This window comes from Falco biarmicus, chromosome 11 (assembly GCF_023638135.1).
Source record: "Falco biarmicus isolate bFalBia1 chromosome 11, bFalBia1.pri, whole genome shotgun sequence".
Classification (NCBI taxonomy): Eukaryota; Metazoa; Chordata; class Aves; order Falconiformes; family Falconidae; genus Falco; species Falco biarmicus.
Genome location: NC_079298.1, coordinates 26726159 through 26753845, shown reverse-complemented (window position 1 = coordinate 26753845; position 27687 = coordinate 26726159). Strand labels below are relative to the sequence as shown.

Below are 27687 nucleotides of genomic sequence, written 5' to 3'. Positions count from 1 at the left end.
TCTATTGTTGTACTTTGGGGAAATCCTTACATTTTATTTTGCAAATGAAACCAGTATGCCCTGTGTAAGATGTGATGCTGGTTCTTTAAGGCTGGCTGCAGACACAGGTGAGTCTTCTGACTGAGGTGATACAAACAGTCGTGGCAAGGGCTCTGCTCCTTGTGGAAGAGGTTTGAGCTGCAGTCTTTTCTCCTCCGGAACCATTCTTTTCAAGAAAGAATTACATCAGAAGCACTCTTAGTGCTGTGGTTGGAAGGATATTGGAAAAATAACTTTTCTGCACCAGATTCCTGTGTTCATGTAAAACTAATCTCAGGAAATGCAAGCCCAAGAAGATTAGAGTCTTCTACTTCTGATGTTGGCTGGTAAGAAATGTAACATGTAATTTAATAATTTAAAGCTATGTCTGAAAAAGCTAACCAATGATTGGATTTTATTATTGCCTTTATGGTTGCTGGCATGCCGTTTACTGTTCTGCCTGTCAGTACACAGAACTAAAGCTGTATTTCAGATTTGGTGTCTTGATCTTTATCTTGGAGACTTCTGCACTTCAGAAGCTGTTGGAGAAGGGTATAAAACTTTACGCTAAGTTTTATCTGATTTAGAAGAACCCTTTGTGCAGTTCAGTGTATAGGGATATTCTCTTCGGCCATCCCCTATTCAGGCTGTATTCATCCAAAGTACATAAGAAAAAAATACCAGTACACTCTAGTTACCTCAGATGTTATATTGACTTACACTCGTAACTGGGGTTGTTTTAGAAAGACTTGCACAATGTTTTCAGGCGACTTGATGCTGCAATTTATGCCTTTTTTCTAGACATATGAATAAATTATATGAAGAAGTCTGCCTGAAAACTGAAGTGGCTTGACACAGAGTAATGTTTTTTATATGCCACCATCACTGCAAGAGCATAGCAAAAGTGTAGGAATTGTCAAATATGCTGGACATCTCAAAGGCCCATGGATTGTTTGAGTTCTTTGGTTAAACACTTCAATCTAACTGATTTGTCTGGATTAGTTATATCTGCTGTAGATTCTTATACTACAAGTGCATAGAAACTAGAGTCGAATTAGTTTTCAATAAGGCAATAACAAGGACTAAACTCAAAGGCGTGTTCTACCTTATTTCCTCCGTTAAGTTTCCTGCTTTGGAATTAACTTCTACTTTCAGTAATATTTATATGAAAACTTGTAAAAATCAAAGCTATCTCTTTGAGCTTCAGCCATTGCACTGGTTTGTGATTATAACTGTTTCTTAGATTGCCTAATCCCTATTAAAGCTTTCTGAGTCTGGCCAATCTTCCACATAAACATTTTACCCTCTCTGTTGAGAGTTTTGCTGCAACTTCAGTTCTGTGCTAATTCTTAGTTGATATTAAAAATAGACTCTTGAGTTCATGCTGTTGAATATGATGCAGATAAAAATTGAAACTTGAAGAAGCTGATGTAGATATCATATGCTTAAGATTTCTTTATATAGTATTGTTGAGAAAATACGTTAAACCATGCCATGATTTAAACTAGGTAAAATTCCTGTGGTGTGAAAGGTCTCAGGCTATGCTGCTCTGCTTTGTGTTGAATCCACCCAAGCGGTGATAAAAGCTACTGATAGCCAAGAATCTTCTCAAAGCACTTCCTCGTTCCTTTCAATGTATTTTCTTTATTTGAGTTAGGGAAGGAAAAGCCACTCAAGAGCAAGTCAGCTGCTCTTTTTGACAAGTACAAAGAGTGACAATTTTCAAGCTTTCATTGGAGAAATGTAAAGCAAGCAGTGAGTCAGCTAGGAGAGGGAGGTGAGGGAGGAAGGAAGCAAGAACAAGCATCTTGGCCATTATTTCTTTATCTGAGGAGACCCAAGTCTAGAGAAACTTATCCTTTTTTTATACTGCTAAAAAGGTAACGTTACAAAAATACTCTTCCCTTAAATACTATATCATTCAATCTTTCTAGTATGAAAGTGTATTAACTTTGTTATATACTAGATCACATTATACACTGTGATGTAATGAGGTAGTGGAATTTTACTGGAGACTCTGGTATTGTTCATGCTTAAGTAAAACAAAGGAAAGGTCAGCCTGGCCCTGGAAATAAGGACTTTGCTTCTCAGAATCTTAGAGCTGTCCATGAAGGAAAAAGATACCCCTGGACAACCAAGATAATGCCAGCATCCTAGCCCCTTTAATGCATCTTTGAAACCCTTCCAGTGTTGTCTGGCATCACCGATGAGTATGTATAACAAGACTGACTCCAGGCACATCTGGATCAATAGACAAGTAGCAAGAATGCTGCAGAAATATAGTTGCTTTTGCACGAAAGGAAAAGAACAGAAAAAGAAAGCTGGTCTATTGGCAGCAGCACTGAGTAATAGCCCTAGATAAGGAAACAAGGGCATGGAGATATCCAAGCTGGGGCAGGGGAGAAAATTTTCAAAGCAATGGGTCTCAAGGAACTGGAGACTGCTGTAATTATTGTGGACAAGATGCCCATTGGAAATGGGAGTGCTTGGCATGATGAAGAAAAAAAAAAAAAAAAAAGCCTCCCCAAAAGACCTGTGAATCGTACAATGCAATCTTTCCCTGCTCTGTGCAACAGGGGCAGCTACGTCTGGCCCAGGATTGACAGTCAGCGGGACCTATTGTGCAGCCTCCGAATACGAAGCGTTTTCCCCTTCTTGTGAGAATTCAGTCTTAAACCTTTTAATTAAGGAACATGATTAACCCTGTTTAATACATACAAGGGATAATTTTTCTACCTTAAATCAGTATACCTATTACTCTGGGCTTTGAAGATCTTTTTGCATTTACCTGGGGAGAGATACAGCTAACATGGACAAAGGTCCCTCAGGGATCCATTGTATCCTGCCTTGTTTTTCTAGAATTTTAATAGAAGTTTCACAGGATGTTGTGTTTTTGGTTTTTTTTAAAAAAAAAAGGATCTGTTTTTGACACAATATGTTGATGCTTTGTTAGATCCGTGGAATCTTGTATAGCTGACACCTGTACCTTACATTAAGCACTGCAGGTAAGCTGAATGCTGTACCAGGGGAAGGAACACCATACCATAATGCAGTAATAGCCCATGAAGCTGAAAAAAACCCCCAAAACCAACCTACCCACAGGAACTTTCTAATAGATGTACCATTTCCAAATCCTGAACTTGAACTATGTGTAGACAGGTCCTTACATTATCTGAATGGTAACCAAGTTACAGGTTATTCAGTAACTACTGAAGATCAAGTACTGGAAGCTTCACCATTCGCTCTGAAGCTGAGTGCGCAAGCAGCAGAATTGATTGTGTTAACAATGACTTGCCAGCTGTCCAAAGAAAGATTTATAAATATACTGATCTTCTGTATTTGGGATCTGTCACACCACTGGACAGTTATGTAAGCAGCGAGGGTTCATAACTTCCAGTGGGAGTAAATGCCAAACTGTTAAAAGCTATACAATTGCCAAAGAAATGTTCATCAGCCAGCTCATACTGGTGAAAGGACAAAACAAGAAATAGGAAATGATCTAGAGATGTTTTGCTATGATTAGTAAGTGCTAGTGTGGGTGTTAGTGATTAGTCAAATTATATTGTACCTAAATGCATCAAAGGTAAAAGAGCCCCGTGTAGAACCACATTCAGGGTGCCTGAATTTGGCTGGGCCACCTCATGCACATGAGTAAATATTTACTCTTTTAATTCTATACTTTGCATCCCAGCCTTTCTCCACGGTTGGCATGGGCCAGTTGTGAATTTCCCTAAGAGTATATAATTTAGATTTTGTAGAACAAATAGAAAACTTCAGTTCACAGAAACTTCAAATGCTTGTTTTTAACTTTATGAAGCAGAAATACTTGCCTTTTTAAGCTTCTTGAGAGGCCGTGGGAGTTTATGCTTGTGTTGAATACCGTTACTGACAGCATTCTTGCATTAGCAGCGTAGGCAATAATGAAGTATGTAACAAAACCATCATTAATATTTTGAATTAATTTCAGAATACGACTATAAGCAAAGTCTTGGTCATCTCTCACAATTTAATATGAATTAATAACTTTCTTCCTGTCTCTGGGCAATGCATATACTGCATCAAGCACAAGGTACCATGACTGGAAAATTAAAGTGCAGCTCTTTTAGACATGTATTCAATGTATGTCTGTTTCAAAGTGGGGTGGGCTGTTTCTAATACAGTATCAAAAATATGCAACAATATTTGATGTGGATTTCTTTATTTCATGAATTTTGCATTTATATAACTGCCTGGAAAAAAATATTTTTCATAACCTCGTACAACTTGACGTCACTACCCACTGCTGCTTGTCTTTATTAATTCATTTCCAGATTGTAGTGTCTGATTTCTCTCAGCTATCAAGTGGAATTCACCGCAGCAAAGCCTCATGCATCAGTGCTTGAAAATTACAGAATGGTTGCTGTCAGCCCTAGCTGCCTAAAAACTACAGAATTGTATGTTACTTCTGGTGCACTTGATCTCATTTCAGTTTTCCTCCACTGCCGCAGCCTGAAATCTATTTGTTCTTTAGCTTCTTATTGGTGTGCTGGTAAACAAAGGTGTATAAGAAATACTCAGTAATGTGTATTTGTATACTTTAAACTTGTTAAAAGAATAGTTGTAGTAGGAAGCTGTTTGTGCGAGGGGAAATATGTATGCTGGGAAATAACTTGTTCTTTTCATTTCCAAGTCAAAATGTCATGAAGACTTTACTAACTCATTTTACTGCAGGTTTTTAAAACTCAATTTGTATGCTTTTTACTTCATGTGTGAACTAATGTGTGTTCTGGAATTGGAGTGAAATAGTTAGCATGCTGCATTCCACTGAAACACTTTTTGTGACTTTACTGCAGACTAGGCACCACGTTTTCATAGGCAGATCTCACTTTGCTGGAGAATTCCCTTGCGAGAATGAAGTAATTATTATCTGCTATCACTTTCTTCACTGGGATTGTGACTTTGGGTACCAAATTGCTTTGTATGTGTTAAGGTAGCACTAGGGAAAATGGGCGGCTTTGAGTTATTGGTAGAAGTGAGTCAGAAGGAAAAATGCATAGTTAAGCACAGATTGAAATAATCCTTTTTTTTTTTTTTTTTTTTTTCTTCCCCCGTGATGGAGAGAAACAAATATAGGTTATCCAACCATCTGACCTCTGACAACTAGTTTAGGATTAAATCTCTTGCTTATGTTGGTGATCATAGCTCTAAATTTCTCTGTCTACTGAGTGAACTATGACCAGAGAAAACTCCTCTGTTCAACAGTCATCTGGATCTGCTGATTCTAAAACTTCTAAATCATGATGATTCTAAAATCATCCCTTCTCCAGCACCAAGCATAGAGATTACTGTCCTCAATCTGATTCCAGTCCTGCTAGACTTGTATTTTGTTTCTGATAATCATGATGAGAAGAAACCGTGTGAACAAAAGACTGCCTGTAGGTTGATCACTGAAGAATCGCCTCCCTTGCCCCTGAAGGAATGTGTACTGCCTCATTCAGTGTCACTGCGGAGGTGCTTAGGACGGTTCTTGAAATCCCATTCTAGTGGGATTTAGTCCTTCCTCTAGGAAGATATTTCAGAGGAAGTAAAGCTGTTCTTTCAATGTGGAAGGCAGTATATTTTGATTAACAGAACTTTGTGGCATATTATTCATGGGTTATTAGAACTTCTGTTTCATGAGAAGCTGTTGTTAGTTTTGCCTTCCAGCACGTTTTGAAGAGAACCAAGTATTTTATTCAGAAAGATTGGCTTTCATTCATTTTAGAGATTTCAACTGTCTCCAGCTGTCTTTGTGTTTGCTTTAGTAAATCTTCTGGGGCTAATGAGCAATTAGAAATTCATTAAACCTGAAGAAATATCAGGTCACATGAGATGCTGCTATTTAAATCTAGCTGAGCAGCAATGCTGCTGAGTTGGGTGGAGAAATGGATATACTCGACTATTGTTTGTACTGCTTTATAGGCTGTTAGATGGGAGGCATCGAGTCCCAGCTACAGACCCTTGTGGCAGAGTCCTTAAACCTGTGGTGGGTACTATAGGCAGTGTTTGGGGGATGCCTGCCAGCAGCGTGTGAATCGCACTGCTTGCAGAGTATCCAGCTTGCCAGCGGAAGGGTAGGCATGCCTCTGGAATCCCATCTGCCTACTTGAGACCCTGTTAGAAAGGCCTTCAGTGTGAAACAAAGGATCCTCCTGTATTTTGGAGTGGACATTTTTAAGAAACTTGTATTTTTTTGAAAATATTCCACTGGAATAGTTTTCTCACTGAAGGCATTAAAAATAAAAAGCTATCCACACTGCACATGGAGTCTCTTGTACAATATCTTCTAGGAGAGATCTTGGACAAGATCCTGTACCATATACCGTTTTTTAAAAAAAACTTCTAGTCTGTGCAGCTGTTTCAATTGATTCTTTTTTTCCCCAGTACCCAGAGGGCCTATTTGAAATACTTTTGTCTTTACTGGTGAATAATGTGATAAATCATTAGTATGTGTGGATAAACAATGAACAATAAAGGACTCTATGCAGAATCACTGAAACCCTTCGGAACCATGATGCTACTTTCATATGTCAATATGAAAAAAATAAAGCAGGAGAAACCCTACTGTCCAGTTATCTTTCTTTCTTTTAAAATTGGTACTTTTGGTCTTCTCATGGCTTCAGTCTGCTCTGAGACCTCTGTAGTTTTGTTTTGTGGGTTTTTTGTAATTGTGGCTTTAGGTTTTCTAACTTAACATGGAATGGATTAGTTCAGTTTTGGAAGAATTAAGAGGAAGGGAGGGAGTAATAGCACACTTGCTGTCTTTCCTAATATGAATGTGACTTGATTTCAGCATCCTTACAATGCTAAGTGTACTCATATCCACAAGTTGTTTGTTCATGGGCAATTTGGTATTTTGTTTTTCTGAAATAAATTGTACTTGTTCTACCAAATAATATAGAAGAGAATATAAACAATTTTGACTGAATTTTTGTACATGTAGAACATCAAGAGACTTCAAAGAATTATCATTTTTTCCATTGCAGGCTACCTGCCATATTTCTTCTACCCGTTCTATATGGATAATTGTAACAGCAAGGTTTTTTCCCTTATGCATGCTCTTCCTTCTTTGTGAGACGGCAAAGCAAAAATGTCATTTTGGAAGATCGCATAGAGGCATGCTTAGTTGTCTGCAAAGCTTGACCAATTGTGGGATTGTTTTATATGTAGACTGGAGGTTCTGTAGCAGCCCCAGATGTTCATACCTTAGCAGATGCTTTCTTGTGTACTTTAGTGGAAACAGAGTCTTCAAATCCATGGTGCCTTTTCACACACTGTGGTATTACATTTGTTTTATGGAATGGGTTATATATTTCTTTAATTTTCAACATGTTACATAATACGAAAATGTATCACATTTGGGTAATCTGCATGATGGCATGTGGTACTTTCGACAGCTGAGGTTCTGGCACATTCATGGAAATGGGAAGGATCTGTGGTGTGACTCATTCCCTAGAGGGATGCTCTCACTTCTGTATCATAATCTATTCAGGCTTTTATTGACAGACTTGCTAAGGTTAAAACAGTTGTATTTCACCTGAGCTACCAGTTTGCAGCTTCACACAGATAGTCCTTTGCCAGTTTTTGCAAATGTGGGGGGCTGCCTGTGTGAGATGATAGGGACTTTCCTCCAGGTGGGCTCCTCTAAGCTAATCTCTCAGTAGATATGTCTCAGATCTCAGCCTCTGTGGTGTGGCTAGGCTGTGTCATTCAACACCAGCTGTTTAAACCCAGGGAACTAACACTTGAGCCCTGGAGGCTAAAACGGGACTGAAACTAGCCTGTTCTAATATAAATGGGTGACAGGCTGAGACCGAGAATTATTTCAAGGGCTGGATTCTTGACATGCAAAGTCTCGTTGGCAGCTTTACGTATTAATGTATTTGTTTACAACAAATTATGCATGGTCTCGTTACAATCATCAGATAATCTTTACTGATGTAGGTCAGAAGCTTAGTCACTGACGTGCTGTCACCTTTATAAATATGCTTAGAAGCATCTAAGCAAAACACAATGGGATCTGTCACTTTTTAAATCATTTGTTCATATTGGTTAAATAGTAATTGGTGTCATAATTCTGTTCCATGTGGTAGTAGAACTTTGCCAGTTTAACAGGCTGCAAGCCTGACAGTCCCGTAAATCAGAGTTTCTAGACACCACATTTCTGTATTTGGTCACTTAAACGCTGTCTTTTTGTTTCCAAAATCTGAACAAAATGTAGCACACAGTTCTCAAAACGGGTAGTGGAAACAACATGTGTATAAAATTGTCTCTTAATTTTGTGATAAGTTACATATCAAAGTTGCGTTTCCTCCCTGGTATCTTGTCCCACTGTATTGCAGAAGCTGTCTTTTCGGCTGGGTGCAGTATTTGGAACATAAGCCAGTGGATCAGGTCGGATCAAGTATCTATAAAAAGAAATTATAGCTCTTATTAAAAAGGCTCAGTGCGAGCAAGGATAAAACAAGTACATACAGTTGTAACGTTGAAAAGATCTGGGGAAGACTTAGAGACTTATTTTAAAGGTGCTTAGTCTAGTTCCTATTGGGTAACATATCACTCATTTAGCTGTCAATAATAAAGCTTTTCACATTTTGTCTGCCTAGACATCATCTGCATGCACTAGTGCACAGCTAAAAATTTTGACCGACAGCTCCTTTGCCAGTAACTCTGTGCTTCTTTATGCATCTCCTTATTCATGACGTCTTAAAGTAGGGACAAGCAGTCTACAGAGTAATTTCTAAAATAATTTTGTGAGAAAACAATGGATAAGTCTAGTCACTGTGCTCAATAAATACAAAGCCTGATGTCGATAATCTCAGTGTAGGCTGACAGATACAGAGATGGAGTCTAAGAACTTCTTAGTAGATCTGAATATTTGAGGAAAATGCCTCATGAGTTCGAACCAAAGTTTGAGATGTTTAAAATGACTGCTTTTCTTAGGGTAAGGATGGAAGAGCTTCCCATTAGTTTGTAAGTGTAAATTCTGCACTGTTTTGTCAGCTGTCTTAAGTGACAAATGATGTGATCTGAGACAGCTTTTGGTACTAACGTGGTAGCAGCCTTGTGCTGCTGCAGAACTAACACTTCAGTGTTCTGAGCCATCGATCAGCGCTTCCCAATGCCACTATGCTCCTAAAGAGAGAACAGACAAGTAGATTCAATCCCAATATCTAAACTTGTCCAAAGATGGGCAGTACTGTTGAAGCCATTGGAAATGTTATTTCAAATCCTGGTTTTGACTCTTCTTTCTTTCAGCAGGGGTGGAGGGGGATGATGGACACCACCAAAAAAAAACCCAAAACAAAACTCAAAAAGGGGCAGGAAAATGAAATGTGAATGAATCCTTCCTCTCATATCCTCAGAAATCTGGGTGCCACATGTCTGTCCATCCCATCATCAACCAAATGAAAATGCTTAAATACCCCAACAGAGATGGTGTGCAGGCTGTGTGGTGCTTACAACGGTTTGCTCTATTACTTAGCAGTGGCCCTGAAGAAAGTCTCTGTTTCTGCAGGCCATGAACTTCTACATTCAGTATTAATGAGCATGTTTTGCCACAGACTGAATTAAAACACCCTCAAAAATTCTTCAATAAAATGCAAAATCCCGATTAATGGAACTGTTCTCTAAGTGCACGAGCAATCCCTGCCACATGTCCCACAGAACTGCTGTATGTTTTCAGCTTGCTTAGGAACAGACTGTTCCTGGCCCTTCAAAGCATGGGCTTCCACGTCTGGGGGCTTTATCACTGGTACCCAAGAAAGAATCACCTTGATCTCCATGATTTGGAACCACCGCCTGCCTCTGTTAATTTCTTAATGTTTATTTTTCTCTCAGGGCTAAAGTAGAATAGCAGCTTCCTCTCTCTCATGGAGTTTGTTGATACAAACACCCTGAACTTACTTGTGTAAGCAAACAATTGACTTAAGTAGGGGATTAAAGAAATCTACTCATACTGTTCCTATGTAGGTCACTTTCTCATGGTATCTGTTTGTTAAACATCAGCTTACTGCCCTCTATAACAGCTGTTGTTTATGTTTATTCTGGTAGAACCTATTTATTTTGCTGACCCAGAAACTGACAAGTAGTGGAAAAGCCTGCTCTATTCTGCTTGTTAAATCCAAATGAAGCGTATTTAAATACATGAAAAACACTCTTACTTTTCTTGCTTGATTTTTTTTTTTAATAGGCTGTCTTAGATTTGGGGGGGGAAATTCAGGTGCTTCTGTATTTATTTTTTTAGAGTAAACTAAACCAATTATTTGTACCTGAAGTATATAATTCACAGGGTCTACATCACAAATAATTCTGTAGGAAGTAAATCACAGCATCCCTCAAGTGAAAATGAACAAGACTTTTATAGTGATAAACACTGATAAAATTTTAAGAAGCCTGAATATATGATAAACAACTGCTGGAGCCTTGAGGGTTTATAACTGGGCTCATGTCACAGCTGCCAAATCTCCGTGCCACCTTCCTCCCTTAGGCATGTCTGGACCAGTCCTGCATAAACAATTCCTGTGTGTGATCTTTGGATGTTACTGCAGATTGCTGAAGTTTGGAACTCTTAACTGCAACTCTTAGTACTGAAACTACAATTCTGAATTTGATGGTTTTATAGGGCACCATCAACACCAACCTCAGAACAAAGAACAGTGTAAATCTCCGGGGCGGGGGGGGGGGGAACCCACTCAAAAACAACCAAATGCATCAAGAAACTGCCATTAGTGAGGTTTTGAGGTTGTTGGTTTTGTGTGTGTGTGGTTTGTTGTTGTTGTGAGGGGGTTGTTTGGTTTTAGGGGTTTTTTTTGGGGGGTGGGGGTGGTTGTTTGGTTGTTTTTTTCTTTAATAAGGAGAGGGCTAGTGCTAGCAACAGAATATATTCTACTAATAGAACAAGGAGTGTTACTGCAAGATCCGTTTGCAAGTACTAAACTCTGCTATAGAAGAACATCAGGCTCTGCTGACAGTCAGGATGTTAAAACACTTTGCTACAAAAATCTCATGGGTATAGAATGAAAATGCTGTTATGCAGTGGCTGCTTCCTAAGGCATATAGGCTAGATGAAATGTAGTTATTAAGGCGAAGTCTGAACATATTACTAGAAACATAAGGGCTTTTTTTTTTTCAATTGTTCAATAAAAATAGTGAGATCATTGTCCTTTTAAGCTCCATCAGGTCAAGATACTAAACATTAGCCTGCAAAGCTAATGCAAACACTAACAAGAAAGCTTTCTGAGCAACTACAGTTGCTCTGGGTGCAACCTATATCTAAAAGCTGAGAAGGTTTCCTCATATGCTGGTTCAGGGTTATATGTTACCCAATATACTCACAAGAAGTTACAAATGTAATAGGATCATAGCGAATGCAGAAGACTTCAAGTTCTATAAGCATGGGAAATCAGAGAATGAAGGTTCCATCTATAGGACTTAAAGCGAGTGTTTTGGCTTCTCTCACAGATACGCACAGAAACATGTGCTTTGGGTAACAATAAGCCATGTTGGCATAAAAGTGCAGCTAACAAGTGTGATGAAAGAGTAACCAGCAAAATCATATTGAGAAGGGGAGGGGAAAAAAATACCGGACGACTGGCTTTCCAGCTTGTCAGCAGGAAGGACAAATAGAAAAAGCTTTTTACAGGTTCTGGGTGGGATTTCTGACAAAGAGAACTGTAGAAAGAGAACGACCTCTTCGTCCTTGCCTCTCTGCTAATAATCCCCCATTGCATGAGGGTGAACTGGCTGCCTAGTCCAGAGAACTATATTCAGTCAGAGTAATGATCTGGGTTATGGAAGCCTTAACAGTTACGCAGATACAAGTATTATGTTCTTGTGTCAGGTTTTAAAAAAACGAAGTCTGAGCTTAAGCTGCGACACAGGCCCACTCAATAAGTATTGGGAAATGAACATACATCAAGCTAGGTAACAGTATGTGCGTTTACAGGCTAAATATGTGTAGGTAGCACACTACGAATTCAGTACCGCTACAAGTTTTTGCAATATTGGACTGCTGAGTACCTTTGGTTTTGCAAAGAAAGAAAAACAGAATGCAGGATAGCTCGTTCATCTAGATAGAACAGGTAACAGTACGTGAATTTACAGGTTAAATATTAGTGTGCATCATACTGTGGATTCCTGTAACAATAAAAACAGTATTCCAAATAATTTCAACATTTTATGATAATTGCCTTTGCTGTTTGATACAGTTGATACCATGGTGTGTTCTTCATATGAGGATTTTGTTTTAGTATCAGTAGGGCTAACAGTTCAAACAGTTTTCCTCCTGCTCCTCCTCTGCAAGCAGTGAGGTGAGTCAGCACTGATGTGCAGGACCTTGCACAACTGGGCTGTGTGGTTTCTTTCCCTGGAGCAGATGGGGCACGTCAGTGTCGCCAGGCAGCGGCGGGAGAGGTTAGACACAGAAATGGCTTGGGACCTAACACAGCAATCACATCAGCCTTCAGTGTGAGACAATGACAAATAACTATCTAAAATTCTTGACTTCCAACACTTTCTTGATGGTGCAAATTTGTGTTCACTTTCTTCCCTTCTTTTTTTCATGTAGTCTGCAAAATTCCTGGTAAGCAAGTGAAAAAATATCCTGTGTGAAGTTCCTGCCGTTTTTATTTGGGTTATCTTAAGCATGAATATCACATGATATTCAGAAGACTGCCATTTGCTTTAATGACCTTTGAATCTATGTAATGAAATTCTATGTGAAAACACTGATTTTGAAGGGTTGATCTTTCTATTATGATGAGGTAGCTAAATCTAGCTTTAAATTGGGTAGCAAGAATTTAATGCAAATATTAATTCTGTGAAGCTGTCCAGCAGACTTGATTAATTATTTTCTAAATATATCCTATAACAGAGTAAGAGGAGGATGAGAGAATATGAGGTAAAAACATTACTAACATATGTTACATATTCATATGTGTATTTTAAATACACACATATATATGAATAATTTTATATCTATTTAAATAGAAGTCCCCGTAGTAATATCTTTTTTCCAGGTGCACGGCAAAGTTAGGGGTTCTTTTCCAGCAGAAAAATAACAAAATAAAGCCAGACAGGAAGTGAAAACAAGACATTTTTCAGGTCTTCTGACTTGGGGTTTTTTTGTGTTGTGCTTTAACTTACACTATGTCATTCAGCTCTAATCTTGTATCTGGAGAAGGATTGATCAGGATGTAAGAAAGGTTGTTCTGATGATCATTCATTTCATCTATAGGACAAAAAAAACCAAACAAACCCAACATACAAAATTAATTATATTTGCAAATAAATAGTGAAAAGCGTGATTTCTGGCAAACTAATTTGATGAAAGATCTTCTTTGGTTCATAGGGCTGCCAAAAGTGTCAAAGTGCTTTCAAATAAGTTTAGCTAGTTTTTTCCGACTGTACTTGAATCGGAAATATCTGACATAGCATCTTTTGATTTATCAGTTTTCAAAATATCCTGTTTCTGAATAATCAAAAAATGTTCTTTTGCATTTTTTTCAGTCATAGAAATTCTGAATGCAACCCAGTTTTAGAGTGATTTACCAATCTGTCATGTGGCTTATGTTCATATGTGGGAAGTAGGGACTTCCATCCTCAGCTGGCGTTGGGTTCAAGTGGCAAGCAAGTTTAATGCAGGTGTATGGCATTCTCATCCACTTCCAGGTTTGGTCAATATAAACCTTTTTTCCTTTTCTCTATTTATCTGATAAGCGTTTTCCTTCCTTTTATCACCTGTGCCAATGGGTTGAAACGTGAATGCTGTATAGATGGAAATTGGTATTTTTTTTCTTGCATTTTAAACAATTTTTCTAACAGTATGTTGCAAATGAAGGCTGACAGAAAATCTTTTTTAATTTTTTTTAATGTTTTTGCCTAGTCAAGTCTTGCTAAATTGCAGCTGCCACTGCAGTGCCTTTTGTATAGCCTTCTCTTGGTATGCTTCCTGGGATGCTGCAGTGAGACTAGTTTTAATTTGATAGAACTAGAAAGGAGAAGCATTGCTTCTGTGTTAATTTCTCTCTTCAGCATTTTAGGGAAAATGATTTGAAAGAGAACAGCCCCATTCTAGTTTCAATGCAATTCCTAAATCTTTTGCTAATGAAGTATTCTTGTTATACTGTCTGTAGGTTGAAAATTATATTGGGTATTTTCTAGTGTCATCTTTCTACATGCTTATATTCGCACCACCATAGGCACGCCTCTCTAGAAAGCAATCAGATAAGCTCACATAGATTCTTACATGCAATTACACAGCCAGAATGGTGTTTTACGACACAGCTTACTTCTCTAAAGGTGGAACCAATGCAAAGTATTCTAAGCCGTTATACAAGCAGCTGTGCCGCCATACTAACATCACGCCTCTGCTAGAGGCTTGGATGGTCAAAACAGTGTTGTGTCTCAGTGGCTTAATGGAACTCACAGTTAATTGAATTTAAATTTGGAGGTCTTAAAGGTTATTAGGTTATCAATGTAAAAAGGACCCTGAAGATGTGAAACTGGCTTCAGAGATCATCCCCATACATGGAGATACATAAGCAGCTGTGATTTTTTTTTTAAATTTTTTTTTTCTTTTTGGTCATTGTTCCCTGTACATGCAGAGAGATAGTACTAAGCAGTGTGTTTAACTGCTGCAGGGAGTTAACTGGTATGATTGACTCCTGATAGTTTGAAAGGCCAGGGAGATTTAAAAGTTTTTATTCTGTGTTTAATATGTAGTGGGATGAGCGCAGAGTGAGCTAGCTCTGAAGCGGGGTGAAAGGCTTCTGACATTTCTTTCTGAATGTGAGGGAGTGTGGAGAGATGGCAGTGGGGATGTGACAACCCAGGTTTGCAGCTGATTGCCTGTGTAAAACTGATCTGTGTTTTTTGAGGGGTTTGTTGTTTTTGTTTTTTTTTTTCAGAACGTGGGTATTCCTGGGCTTGTAAAAGTAGAAGCTTTCTTTATAATGAGGTGCATCTGTAACAAAATGGAGACGTGATCATGAAAATCTATAAATCAAAATCAGGGCAGATAAATGTAATCAGGTGAAGCATTTACGTATCAAGATTTTGTTATTCTGCAATTGGTATATATTCTTCCTAAATTTTAAATAACGAAATAAACAATTACTGTTGGCTTTTAACTTTTAAAAGAAAGACAGGGATACAACAAAGTTTTCTTGTTACTAGGATAAATATGAATCAAATTTACAAAACTTCTTTGCAGTTGATCAAATGTTATTGTGGCCTGTGTCACTCCTGGAAAATATTTAGTCCTGAATCTTCTTCAGAGAGTCGTATAGTATCCAAAAAGGAAGCAGGAGTAGTAATTATCCAGTTGTAGTGTGGGATAAAAATCTTGCATTTACATATCTAATTTGTAAAGATTGAGCTAAACTATAACCATGTATTCTGTAGCAGCCTTCTCTCACAATTAAGTTGATTTTGCATCAATAGCAGCAATAAGAACTACTGCTGGGTATTGCTATTGATGTCAAAAGATGTTTTGACCCTGCATTGAGAATGTGTGTAGTTAAAATAGAAATAGCCATTCTGCAGGAAATACACCATTTACCTACACTGAATGGATAATGTGGGGGTAAGTCAAATTTAAAAATAACCGCGTTGAAAAATGAAGAGTAGCACTTCTGTAAAACAGTACGTTTTGGATTCTTGGAATTAAAATTGAGCATGGGAACACCCCAGTTGGTGCTTCTGAAGTAGAAAGCACTAAGCTCCAGATTGGACCTACTATGCAGACAAATACGATGAGATCTAGAAATTCTTGTTGTTTCTAGGACAGCCAGAACCCATAGTTCTGGGAGCTTCCACACAACACACTACAGAGTCAAGGCTGTAGAAAGGCAACCCAGGCAGCCGTGGTGCATATATTAAAGTGTTAGCAACCCAGCATCAGCCTTGCTGGGTAAAAATGGCATCTAAAGACCTAAAGACATGCTGCATAAAAATTACTTTAACATGACACTTTGGCATCCATTTTAAAAATTGCAGGGAAAATGCAAGATCCTTCACATATAGACAACTCCCCACCCTGACATATGAGTGAACTTCACAACAGCTCTGTCTTCATCTACATTTCAACAAGTTTGAGGAAATATGGTGAAGCTGTTCAGTGACAGGGGAATGTTTATATATTCTGAATACACATATCATATGTGCTAAATATAAATGTGACTGGCAGGCTGCCATCTGAGCTTTCCACTTGAAAATAGGAATAGGTGCTAACAGAACTGACTAAAAACACTCCAAGTTTTAGTAAAAAGAAACAAAAACCAACCAAACAAAAAAACCCCAAAACAACAAAACTATTATCATAAACTTCATATATAGCACCTTCAGTTCTTAAAAAGTAAGTTCATCTTGCGTAATACTAATGCTTTTATTAATTTCAAGTATTTTAGTAATCATACCGTATCCTGCTGGAGAAAGGCCCAGATGCTTCATTCTGTTTTTCACAAGTTCGGCGAGTTCCTGCCTTTCTGACCTCCTGTAAAGGTTCATTCGCTGCTGGTTAATCTTCTCGGCTGTTTTACCAGGGTGTCTCGGTACTCTTCTGCTCAGCCGTCGGGCCCACTGCATGCTTTTTCGTCGTAACAAGGGATGATCAGACTGATCACTAGATGTTGAGTTACGATGATTACTACGGTAACTGATCTGTTCTTTGGTGTCCTTAGTGTCTTCCCATTCTTCAACACTGATAGAGATTTGAGACTTGAAAGGAAAATGACAAGAGAGATTAAGGGCTTTAAAAAATGGAAACAGATTAAGATGTTCTCTCCTCTTTTCAACAGTGCAGTTGAACATGTCTTTTGGTTGGAACGAAGCTGAGGGGATTCAGCTGTTTGTACTTGGCAACTGTTCCTGAATTGGGCAGCCTTTACTAGACTTCGACTTATTATGTAAAAGGCTCGTTTATGATATAAATATGTTTCTCAAGTGAAAAGCAGTTAAGAGTTATTTAGTGCCTGATTCTATTTTGATTCTGAGAAAAACAACTCTAGCCTTCTGATACTGCCTTTCCTCGATCTCGGAATCTACAGTAATGACTTAATCTACTTTCTTCCAAGTCTGCAGGTCTTTTAGAATTTCAATTTCTATAGCTGCTTTTTCAATGTATGTTTTGGATTCATTAACTCATAGTTAAACTTTGGCTGCACTGTTCTGAGTACAATTTTAAGTGGAGACACAGATGGAACATGCCTGTTACCTGTGTCTCATTCCCAGGCATTTTAGGACCCTCCAGCACATGGTATCTGGAATACCTCTGTGTCTGAAAGCAGACATATGCAGTAGCCTTCAGTGTGACTCAGGGCACCTCTTGCAAAAAAAGTAATTAATTCCTACCTTAAAGCATAGTGATGTTGCTTTTTCACTCATGTAGTAACAAAAAAAAGCAGACTTAAGAGCCAAAATCTGTCTCTCTTGCTGTATTTTCTTTATGCCACCCAAGTATGACCAATCGTATATACATACAGCAGTACTGAAATAACTCAAGTGGATGGACTGCGTTGGTTCTAACATACAAAAAGATCATAGGAAACGTAAGAAGACAAAATTTTAAAGACAACTTCAAAACTGCTTTAATGTCTGTTTTATATTTAACTAAAACTTTTGGCTTCTAGTTTCAAAACTACTTCCTTATAATCCTGAGTTATTGATGTCACCTTTGAAATGTCTTTTACTGACACCGAATCAGTGAAGCCCTTGCTGGTGTAAGCACAGTCACACTGCCAAGTTACTGGTGACCTATTTCAGTGTGTTGCATGTTTAAAATAAATGAAGTATGAAAAAAAGATGACTTGAAGTGGAGCTGGCTCAGTCTGTATGAATCCTCAAGAAGAGAAAGAGTTCACAGAAGGCAGGAAGGGATCAGCAAATAAAGCAAATTTAACTGAAGAGCTACTGAGGTTCTGAAGGCCTTTTCCCATCAACATAAAATCCGAACGCAAGATTCTGTTGACCTCATTGGTGTTGAAAATAACCCTTCTTTAAGAGGCTCAGCACCCTGTCCCAAACAGAATCTGTAAGGTTCCTGGAATCCATAAAATTTTATTTGAGATGAATAAGTCTGACACTATATTTTTCCCCTTTTGCACAATCAAAACTAACAATTAAAAAGAACATTAAAATATGCTTATGTTGTAGCACTTAAGTAAAATCACATTTTTAATATTCTAGACTAGGATATGAAATAAGCCTCATGCAAAGACCCACTAATTTATTGAGGATCTTCAGATTAGTCTGCCATAGAAAGGTGGGTTTTTTGAAAAACTACATGATTTTTGAAGTTTTGTTACTGACTCGGCTGATGTTATTTTGGGCAGAGCATAAGAAAGAACCCTGAATCCCCACGTACCGGAATGCTATTTGATTCTGTTATTATCTGAAACTGACTTTTGGTTTTGAATGTGTTTTACAGTAAGGATCAATGTAGGCAAAGTACATTCCATATAACAAGGGGCTGCTTATGGATAGAAAGGGTCTATTTGGTATGAACAAATCTAATACAAACAGTGTAAAGTATGGTCTTGTTTTGCCATTCCTTCTGCCTGCATTGGTAGCTTCCTTTGTCCAGCTCTTCATAAAACAGCCATCTGGACCTGCTGGCAGTAGTATTGGAAAGGCGGAGACCGATCATCCTAATTCTTACAGCAGGGTAAATCACATTTTTTGAGCCAGAGATTTATTAGGAGAGGCCAAGTAAAAGAACAAGGCTCTTGATTTTGCGAATCTGTAAATCCTTAGTTTGAACTTTTGAAACACTGAGACAGGTCAGTTGAAACCAGAAATCAAGGGGACTGAATATTTTACTTCAGTGACTGTTCAGTTTTTATGGTGCCTGTTGAGAAGGATGTTCAGAATGGCCCTTTGCTGCATGCAGGAGGAAAAAATTAAAACTGCTTAAAGGCAAAGCAAAACCAAAGAAACACAAAACTTCAGAGGCAGCACAGAAGTGTGCCTGTCAGTGCCTGCTCTTTAATCCACGGAAGATAAAAGCCCAGCACAGAGTACTTCTGTGTGTCCTCCTCTGTTTCAATCAGTCTCAAACTTTCTTTAAAAATACTTCCATAATAATACTTCCAAAACATATTTGTTTTGAGGTTTGATTGCTTTGATTTCTTTTAATTTAACTTCCTTTTTGCAAAGCTTCTAAACCTGCTCTGTAAGAATGATACGGTGTCACAACTACTATATAGCAGTAATTGATCCTATGTTTTATGAAATTTACATAATTTTTTTTAGATTCCTTAAAACGGAAACATGGTGAGATCTCTGGAAAATACCAAGGTGCATGTTAGGTCTTTACATAATCACTGCTCCTTTTACTAGGGAAAAAAATCTGTATGTCACACATTAAGTGATGAAGCATTTGCCTTTAATTTTATTTTTTATTAATTTTATTTATTTATTAAGTTTCAGGGGTGTGTGTTTTTTTACAAGGCAGGTTCCCATCTCAAGTGTCAGACTGTGTGTCCAAATGGATATGATTGCTCACTTGTGCTGCTGGACGTCTGTGACCCACAGGGGGGTTTCCACTCTGGCAAGGTGCTCTAATAGGACATTTCACACCCTTTTTTAAACCCTAGCTCAGGTTGGCCAACACATTGCAGGAACGGGGATGTAGTCGCCAACACGCCCATGCTCATATTTGAGATGGTCAGGGTGGCTGTGAGTATGGCAGTAACAGCACTACAACACCAAACATCGGTTAGCTTCTTGGATCTCTGTTCCCATGCCTTGCTGCTCCCTGGGAGCTAAGCGTGAGTAAAATATGGAGCAGTTTTAATGTGCATATTCACCCATTCTGAAGCAATGCCTTGTTTTTATCTAACTGCAAGCTTTATGTTAAAATAACTTTACTGTTCTGTATACCAATAGCTCTTAGTTGCATCTAGGCTGCTAGGAAGGCTTTTCAGCTCCAACAGCTGTCTGAACTGTTGTTATGTACAGCCACGTAGTCCTTTTATGATAAACTTTGGGATTTCTGTCCATTAGCATTTAAGGTGGTTAGGATCAACGCTTTAACCAGACTGTAAAGATGATCTGTTATCTTCGGAATTCAATAGGGACAGGACCAAATGAGACCAAATTCCATTGGGCTTTTTTGAAAGTCAGCTTTCATATTTTTAATAAGAAGTTTGTGTCCAGAACAACGCTGCTTTAAGCTTTATTTATGCAAGGTTGATCAATTCCATAGCTCCATTTCCTGCAAGGATTTTTACTCCTGGGTTTTAACCCAGTGTGCTGGTTTTGGCTGGGATACAGTTATATTTCTTCATAGTAGTTTGCATGAGGCTGTATTTTGGGTTTGTGATGAAAATGGTGCTGGTAACACAGGGATGTATCAGTTACTGCTGAGCAGTGCTTGCACAGAGCCAAGGGCTTTTCTGCTCCTCACTGTGCCCTGCCAGCGAGCAGGCTGGGGGGCACAAGAAGCTGCAAGGGGGCACAGCCGGGACAGCTGAGCCCAAGCATTCAAAGGGACATCCCATACCACATGGTGTTGTGTTCAGCAATAAAGGCTGGGGAAGGTGAACGAATGGGAGGACGTGTGGAGTTAATGGCATTTGTCTTCCCAAGTATGTGTGATGGAGCGCCACTGTCCTGGCGATGGCTGAACCCCTGCCTGCCAACGGGAAGCAACGAATGCATTCCTTGGCTTGCTTTGCTTGCGTGAGCAGCTTTTGTTTTACCTATTAAACTGTCTTTATCTTAACCCATGAGTTTTCCCACTTTTACTCCTCCGATCCTCTCCCCAGCCCACGGGGGGAGAGCAAGCAAGAAGCCGTGCAGGGCTTGCTGCCTGCTGGGCTTCAGCCACAACTCCCAGCGGCAGGCAGGCAACAAGCAAATACTTACTTGTGAAGCCATTTCTCGTGACTGACAAAAGAAGGGGAAAAAAGAAAACACAAGACAATTTAAACAGAAGTGAACCTGAAGAAACAAATGTGGAATTAACAGGAACCACAGAAAATCAGCTGCACAGGTAGTAAGGAAGATTTCGTATCTTCTTTTTTGTTTTTCTTTTATGAAATGGAAATGGTTTGAGTCATAGGTGCAGGTCATTGAAAGGCAGGCTAGATTTGCTTGTTATTTAGTAACTAAATGACCAAAAACTTTCTTTTTAAAGGAATTATATTTATCTGTCAGAATGAAGTGAGGGCTTCTCATTTGCATAGAACAAAAAAGGGGGTGTCAAAGGAGAAACTGTACATACAGAAATAATAATAATATTGGCATATTTTGTTCTTGTGGCTCAATTTAACTGCTGACAGTTTCCAGGTGTGTGCAATACAGATTAAGTTTTGTATCTCTGTTTAAACTCAAATTGATATACACATTGGAGGTTCTCTGAGTTAGAAACCTTCAAATTATGGTTAGAAGTTCCTAATTCCTGAGACAAATAGCAATTCACATTTCTCTAACTTCCAATTTAAAGATCTCATCCAACAATATTTTAAAGTTGTTTCTGGCTTAATATATTGAAAAGCTAAAATGATATCCCACGGTAATGTTATTTTATTAGTGAAATTAGTCCAAAATTCCTTTGACTTCAAAGGAAACACTTTGCAGAGAGATTACAGCTTTCAGCATCTCTGCTTTTGAGGTTTCTACCCATAAAGAACACAGAAGCAGGGCCAGATGTTGCCCTTTCGTGTTCTGGGGAAGAGCTAGGTTAGGGAAGATCGCCCTGCTCCTCTCTAGAGGGGGAAGGATTTTACAAATGCTCACTCAATGAACAAGAAACTGCTGCTGAAGTATTTAAGTGTGAAAATACCATGGGGGGGGGGGGGGTCTGCATTCAGAGAGCCTTGAGATTTTTAAGAAGAGTAACATACGCTTTTACTTCACTTAATAAACAAGGACAGTGCCACCCTTCCACATGACTCCAGGACCTTACAAACTGAAAATTTATCTACGTTTCCCCCCCCCCCCCCCCCCATTCCCATTCTTCCTCTACCTGATCTAACTCAAACTCTTCAGGAGATTACCTGTGTAACCTGGTAGGAACTGACAGCAGAACTCCCCTGGTGCGCAGTGGCTTCCAGGCTGGTTTCAGTGTCTGAATGTTTTAAGAAATTGCTTCTTTGTAAAAGATGATCAATGACTATCTTAAACTAAATCTGGGCCTGGTCTGATCAAGTATTCAAGTACTGCATGTGTACAGGCTGCACAGGTTCCCAATGTTGTATGAAAATTGTGAGTTAGGAGGTAAGTGACTTGTGGTCCCAAACCTTATTTTCAGAAAAACATTTGAAAAATTTTGATCAGTTAAGCTTGCCTCAGAAGACTTACTTGAGTGTGAATGCTTAGCCCCACCTTCCTGCCAAAAAAAAAAAAGTTCACGTAGACAAGATGAGTGTCACTCTTCATAGTTACTCATCCACTGTACGGATGCTGTTTGCCAGTCAGCCTGTATGTTTGAAAGCATGTGAAAATGCAGAAAAGAAAAAAAAACCAACCAACCAGGCCACCAAAATGCACTCTCCACAGCGTTACATGCTCACAGTTCAATTGTTCTGGATTCTCTTTTTGGGACCTGAAGCTAAATAGCCAGCTGTGGATGTGAGAATAAAAGATTGCCATGAATTTCGTATTACTTATTCAATGAATTCGTAAAGTTTGGCATGTCCTCTGTTTTGTTAAAAGCTATGACAGACTTTTTTTTCATATTGGCAGTGATGCTGCTTGTATTCTTCTCCAAGGAATGATTTTGACGGCTTATGTTAAGACTCCTACATTTTAAAAAATCAGCTGATGTTATTGCAGTGGCTGAGTCCCCTGGCTAAGCTGTAAAAGCCACCTGTGGAGGTATCGGTGGCTCACAGAGAGAGACACTACTGAACCTGGTGGAATCTTGCACAGCTTTTTGTAACCCTTATTTTTAAATTAACTTTAACTGAATGCTTATACCTCTTCCAAGATAAATCCTGCAGTTAAGCATTACATGGCTTAATATTTTATAACATTTTTTCTGAAATATGGAAGAGAAAATACAAATTGCCTGTCTAGGAAATTAGTAAACTATGTCTGAGTATTTCAGAAGAAAGTTGTTGTTCACTGTTGCATTGCAGAGCTGTATTTGAGCCATGGTTTCATGAGATGGCAGTTCTAATGGTCACATAAACAAATGGCTTGTACATGACAAATAAAAACTGCACAAACAAAAAAACCTTATGTTAAATAGTCAGGAGAAAGTATTTTCATCGTTCCTTGTATCGATATAGGAAGAAATGTATATATTTATACAGCAGACACATAAATACATATACACAAAAAATTACCACTGTTTGGCAGCTAGATTTAGAGAAATCCCACAATACTGTTGCTAACATTTATTTATTCTCTTGTTGCTCACCTCTACTTAGAAAGTCACGTGAATACTGAAAGGCCACCTGTTTTGAAATATAGTGCTGGCATTCTTGTCACCCCTGATACAGGACGTGGTTGTTCGGCTTGTTAGGGATATGGCCGTTAGCCACCACGTGCAAGTTCAGGTTAGAGCCAACTGTCCTGGCCCGTCCGACCTGTGCCCGAGCCGCCTCCTGCGGGCACTCGGCCAGTTCTCCGCAGGCAAGCACGGGAACGAAAGCCGGCAGGTCAGACTGGCTCTGGGTAGTCACCACGTCTGGGGCTGAGGGTGAACCCTGAGTTAACGTGACCACACACGTGTCAGCAGAGGGAGACCTTCCGTGGGTCGTTGGAATTCTGTACATTTGTTCTATGCATTTGCAGATACGGCACTTGCAGATACGGCAGTCACAATACTCTTTTTAAAAAGCGGCTCCCATTTTTCTGAGGACCGAAGAATGTAGCATGTACTCTGTAATCAAATTCAGAGAAAAGTACGGTAAACTGACATACCTCAGATGTTGTAAGCTTCTGGGATTCTGTCCTGTAGACTCCAATTGGAATGTCTCCTGTAGAAGAACAAAGTTTCTGATACAGCCTGGCATATGTCCTAATCCATAGATCCTCTTCCGTGATTTTCATCTGAACAAATAATAATAGGAAGGAGGACTTTTAACTCTTGAGGCCGTATCACTATGCTATACTTGAAAAAATTTTAAAACTAAACACTAGCTGGTAATGATCTCATTGTAGTATTGCACCTTTGCTCCACAACTAATCTGGAACTTCTATTGAGTTTGTAGGCACCATTTCTATTGTTCTCTCCCTGTCTGGGAGACACTGCAATGCAAATGGTTGTCTTATGAAATTGCTTCTGTCCTTGTTTTAAAATTACTTGAAAACTTGTATGACAACCTTCATCCAGTGTTCATATCTGACTAAAATAAAAAAGAATGAACTAAATATTGGCAGCAGTAAGAAACTGGCGATGGACAGACTGAAGAACACACAAGTATTTTGAATGCAGCCAGATAACTGTTTACTAGACTGCAGGCTGAACATCTGGTGAGAAGGGACTGGGGGGGAAAGTAATACAGTAAGCATAGATGGCATAAGAAAGTCTTAAATTAATCTCAAGTATTTCATTACTGTTACACTAGCTTTAGTTGGAGATACGAGAGCTCCTTTTCAGAGATTCAACCGTCTTGCATTTATGGTAACAAAGTTTAATGACTGTCCAACAATTCCATTATTATTTTATATTTAAACAAAATTTTTAAACCATCATTGATAACTTCCTTTTTGAGAACAACATCCTGCAGTTCTTTTTAGTTACCCAGAAAGCAACTGGTAAATAACTCTACTGATCTGTTTACCCCCTGGGGTGTGATGGACATGGGACAAAACAGAAAGATGGGTCTTATTTTTAACAAAAATACAATTTTTGTTGGGTTTGTGTGTGTGTGTATATACATATTAAACATAGATTAAAAAATAAACTGTGCTTTGGGGAATATGGACATACATAATAGCAAGATGACTTTTGAACTTTGACACTTAAACTAAAGTCATTTAATACATCTTACCCATATGTAATATCCAGTTCTGCCCTTTATTGCCTATGATGGAAATGGGTGTTGTGAAGTAGCATTGTGTTTCCACAATGCGCTAGCCAGCCTGTACAACACAGGTAGTGCTTCCTCTTTTTTTATATACTTAATTTGTAAAATTGCTTGCTGAACTGCCATTGCTATTTCATATAAAATGCATTTTTCCTGTGTTTTCCTGTTCTCCTATTTTCCCTTGTGCTTTATAGAATTAATTGTATTTTCTTGGGGGAAGGGAGGGGTGTTTGTTGCTATGGAATTAACTAAAAATAGGTACGTTTTCCATCTAATTTTTTTGTCTTCTCCCCCCCCCCAAGTGAAAAAGGAAACAGGTCTTTCCTGGACTTTCAAAAAAGGAAGGGCCATACAAAGAAATTAAAAGTATTCTGCAGACAGTACAGAATCTTCTCTCGTACTCTAATAATTTTTTTTTTTTTAAATAACTTACGGAACAAAGAAACCCAGATCCTGGTGTAGTATCAAGTCCCAGCAGGAGTCTTGTAATAGAAATCATATAATCTTTCACAAATGACTGCAAGATTTTTAATAGGAGAGATGCAAAAGAAAGAAAAAAAAAATAATGAACAGATGAGCAGGTAACCATTAGCACCATGTGTGAATTTCAAAGAATTTGTACATCTGTGTTTACAATCAATCTCTTTATATTTTATGTATCTTAATCACTGTAGAAATAGCTATCCCTTTCTTTGTGTTGAATCTACTTACACAAAATAAATTTCATTACTTGATTCTGCATATGCATGCAATATACACACAGGATTCAAAGAGACTAAGGCATAATAAGGCACCATGAAAGTGAAGATGAATGTAGATATAAGATCAATGGAAGTTAAGGTCTTAGCCTTATTAGGTGTGAAATTATTATAATGAACTATTCTGTGCAAAAGAAACACTGTCTTATGTTAGATGGGTCTGCAGTACTGAGTAGTGGGTAATACTAAGGTGAGACTGTTATTATTTTAATTCAGACGAGTCATTTGCCTTCACCAATCCATCTGGTTTTTTAAGGGTTGATCTGCCTTATCTCAGGTCAGGCTTGTTGCTCTACTAACAGAAGTGTTTTAATGATTGGTTAAAAGGTAGAAATTAGGCTAAATGTAGAAGTATCGGCTAAGACCAGGACCAGACAATAGATCAGCTAAAATCTCAAATATTTCTCCTCCTTATGGCTTGGGCTGCTGGAATCAGAGGGCCGTGTGGGTGCTCTGTTAACTGTGGTAGGACAGTTCATTGCCACCTCTCCTTAGGTGTAGCAGGGCAGCATTCAAGGCAGGCTATCAATCCTTGTTGGAACACAACCTGCAATTAGCTCTTTTGGCTTAATGCAAATAGGGAGCTAGCAAATAGATTTTAATAAAGAAATACCTTATAAAGCTGTTAGATAAATCCTTTAGAGTTATAGCATCTGAAATTGTTTAAACTCAGAAGCTAGACAGATTTGATACATAGCGATTAATCTATTTTAATTTTTGTACCGGTAATCTTCCAGTTGTGATTGGGTAAATGCCATTCAGCATCTTCTTGATATGAAGAAAATTTTCTGCAGCCTTCACTTACTTGTTATCTTGGAGGTAACATTTAAGATTATCATGTGCAGTCACAAGACCAAGTTTTCATTTTTGAGTCACTGTCCTAAAGATAATTAAAAGGCTTTTCCTTTGGCCTAACATAAGAAGCATCACATGAAACCCCTCTGTTGCTCATATGCAAAAGAAAAAGATGCCGTACAGAAAAGGATGTGACCATGGTTAAAGAACAGAGGGAACTTGTTGTCATAGCATTTGTAACTCGGAATAAGAAAGGTACTTCTAGAAAAAGACAGTTCACCAGAACAACAGGAGTTCAAAGAAAGAATGGGTAGAATTTGAGTGAGACTGAGTGTGTAGGTTTTATTGTTGTTGCTTTAAACACTTCCTGGTGAATGGTTTTACTCTGTCAAGTCATAGTATGACTGATCATGTCTAGGAGCAAATATAAAATATTGAAATTACTTACGCACTGGCAGGAATTGTTGATGATGACAGATCTGTTTCTATATAGGTGTCTTAAATATGGTTTTTAAAAAAGTTTTGCCATATGTGATGTTGATATTCTGGGACATGATTAAAAACATGTTTTATAAGCAAATACATTTATTTCTAAACATCTAGAATTTGATAAATGGCTTTACACCAGTTGGCTAATCTGCTTTTGGTACCTGTCCATATACATGACTTTTATATATTACTGACTTTTTTGAGAAAATCTTAGCTTCAGGATTTTTTCTATTTATGTGGAATTTGCCCTCAGATAATTTATTTGGAAGTAGAATTTAGATAAAAGAATACCTTTTGTGCACCAAATTACCAAGTAAACTAATTTCCCTGAAAGAACGTTTAGCGTCTGAATACAAAGGCATCCACAGCCCACCTCTAGGTACAGGCAAAGTAGGTAGCTACTCAGGAGAGCAGACTACATGGGTCACAGCGATGTGGCTGCTTATTCTGCACACCTTGACCTTTGAAGGCTAGCGTTGGCAGCTGCCGCTTGGCCATCCCAATGTGTCAGGGTGTGCAGAAAGGTGGTCATGGCTGAGAAGCGAGGGCAATGTTCTACACTTTTTTTCACCCTGAAACCAGCAACTACGACCTTCATTTGCCCTGACCTCGTATTTTCTGATATA

General features: G+C 38.5%; 1 protein-coding gene across 7 annotated transcripts in view; it reads right to left on the bottom strand.

Annotated features, from left to right (window-relative positions):
- Positions 1-4199: 4199 nt before the first annotated feature.
- The window catches only part of KCNT2 (potassium sodium-activated channel subfamily T member 2), a 151189-nt gene continuing 127701 nt past the window's right edge, over positions 4200-27687 (bottom strand). For 6 of the 7 annotated variants that reach the window (XM_056355480.1, XM_056355482.1, XM_056355483.1 and 3 more), the window contains 5 exons: positions 25453-25536; positions 23911-24039; positions 16455-16755; positions 13183-13267; positions 4200-8444 (listed from right to left, as the gene is read on the bottom strand). In XM_056355480.1, coding sequence (XP_056211455.1) covers positions 8333-8444; positions 13183-13267; positions 16455-16755; positions 23911-24039; positions 25453-25536 — 711 coding nt within the window. In that variant the 3' untranslated portion in view covers positions 4200-8332. Of the gene's footprint in view, positions 8445-13182; positions 13268-16454; positions 16756-23910; positions 24040-25452; positions 25537-27020; positions 27118-27687 lie in introns of those variants that run through there. The other variant, XM_056355486.1, reaches the window with a different exon arrangement.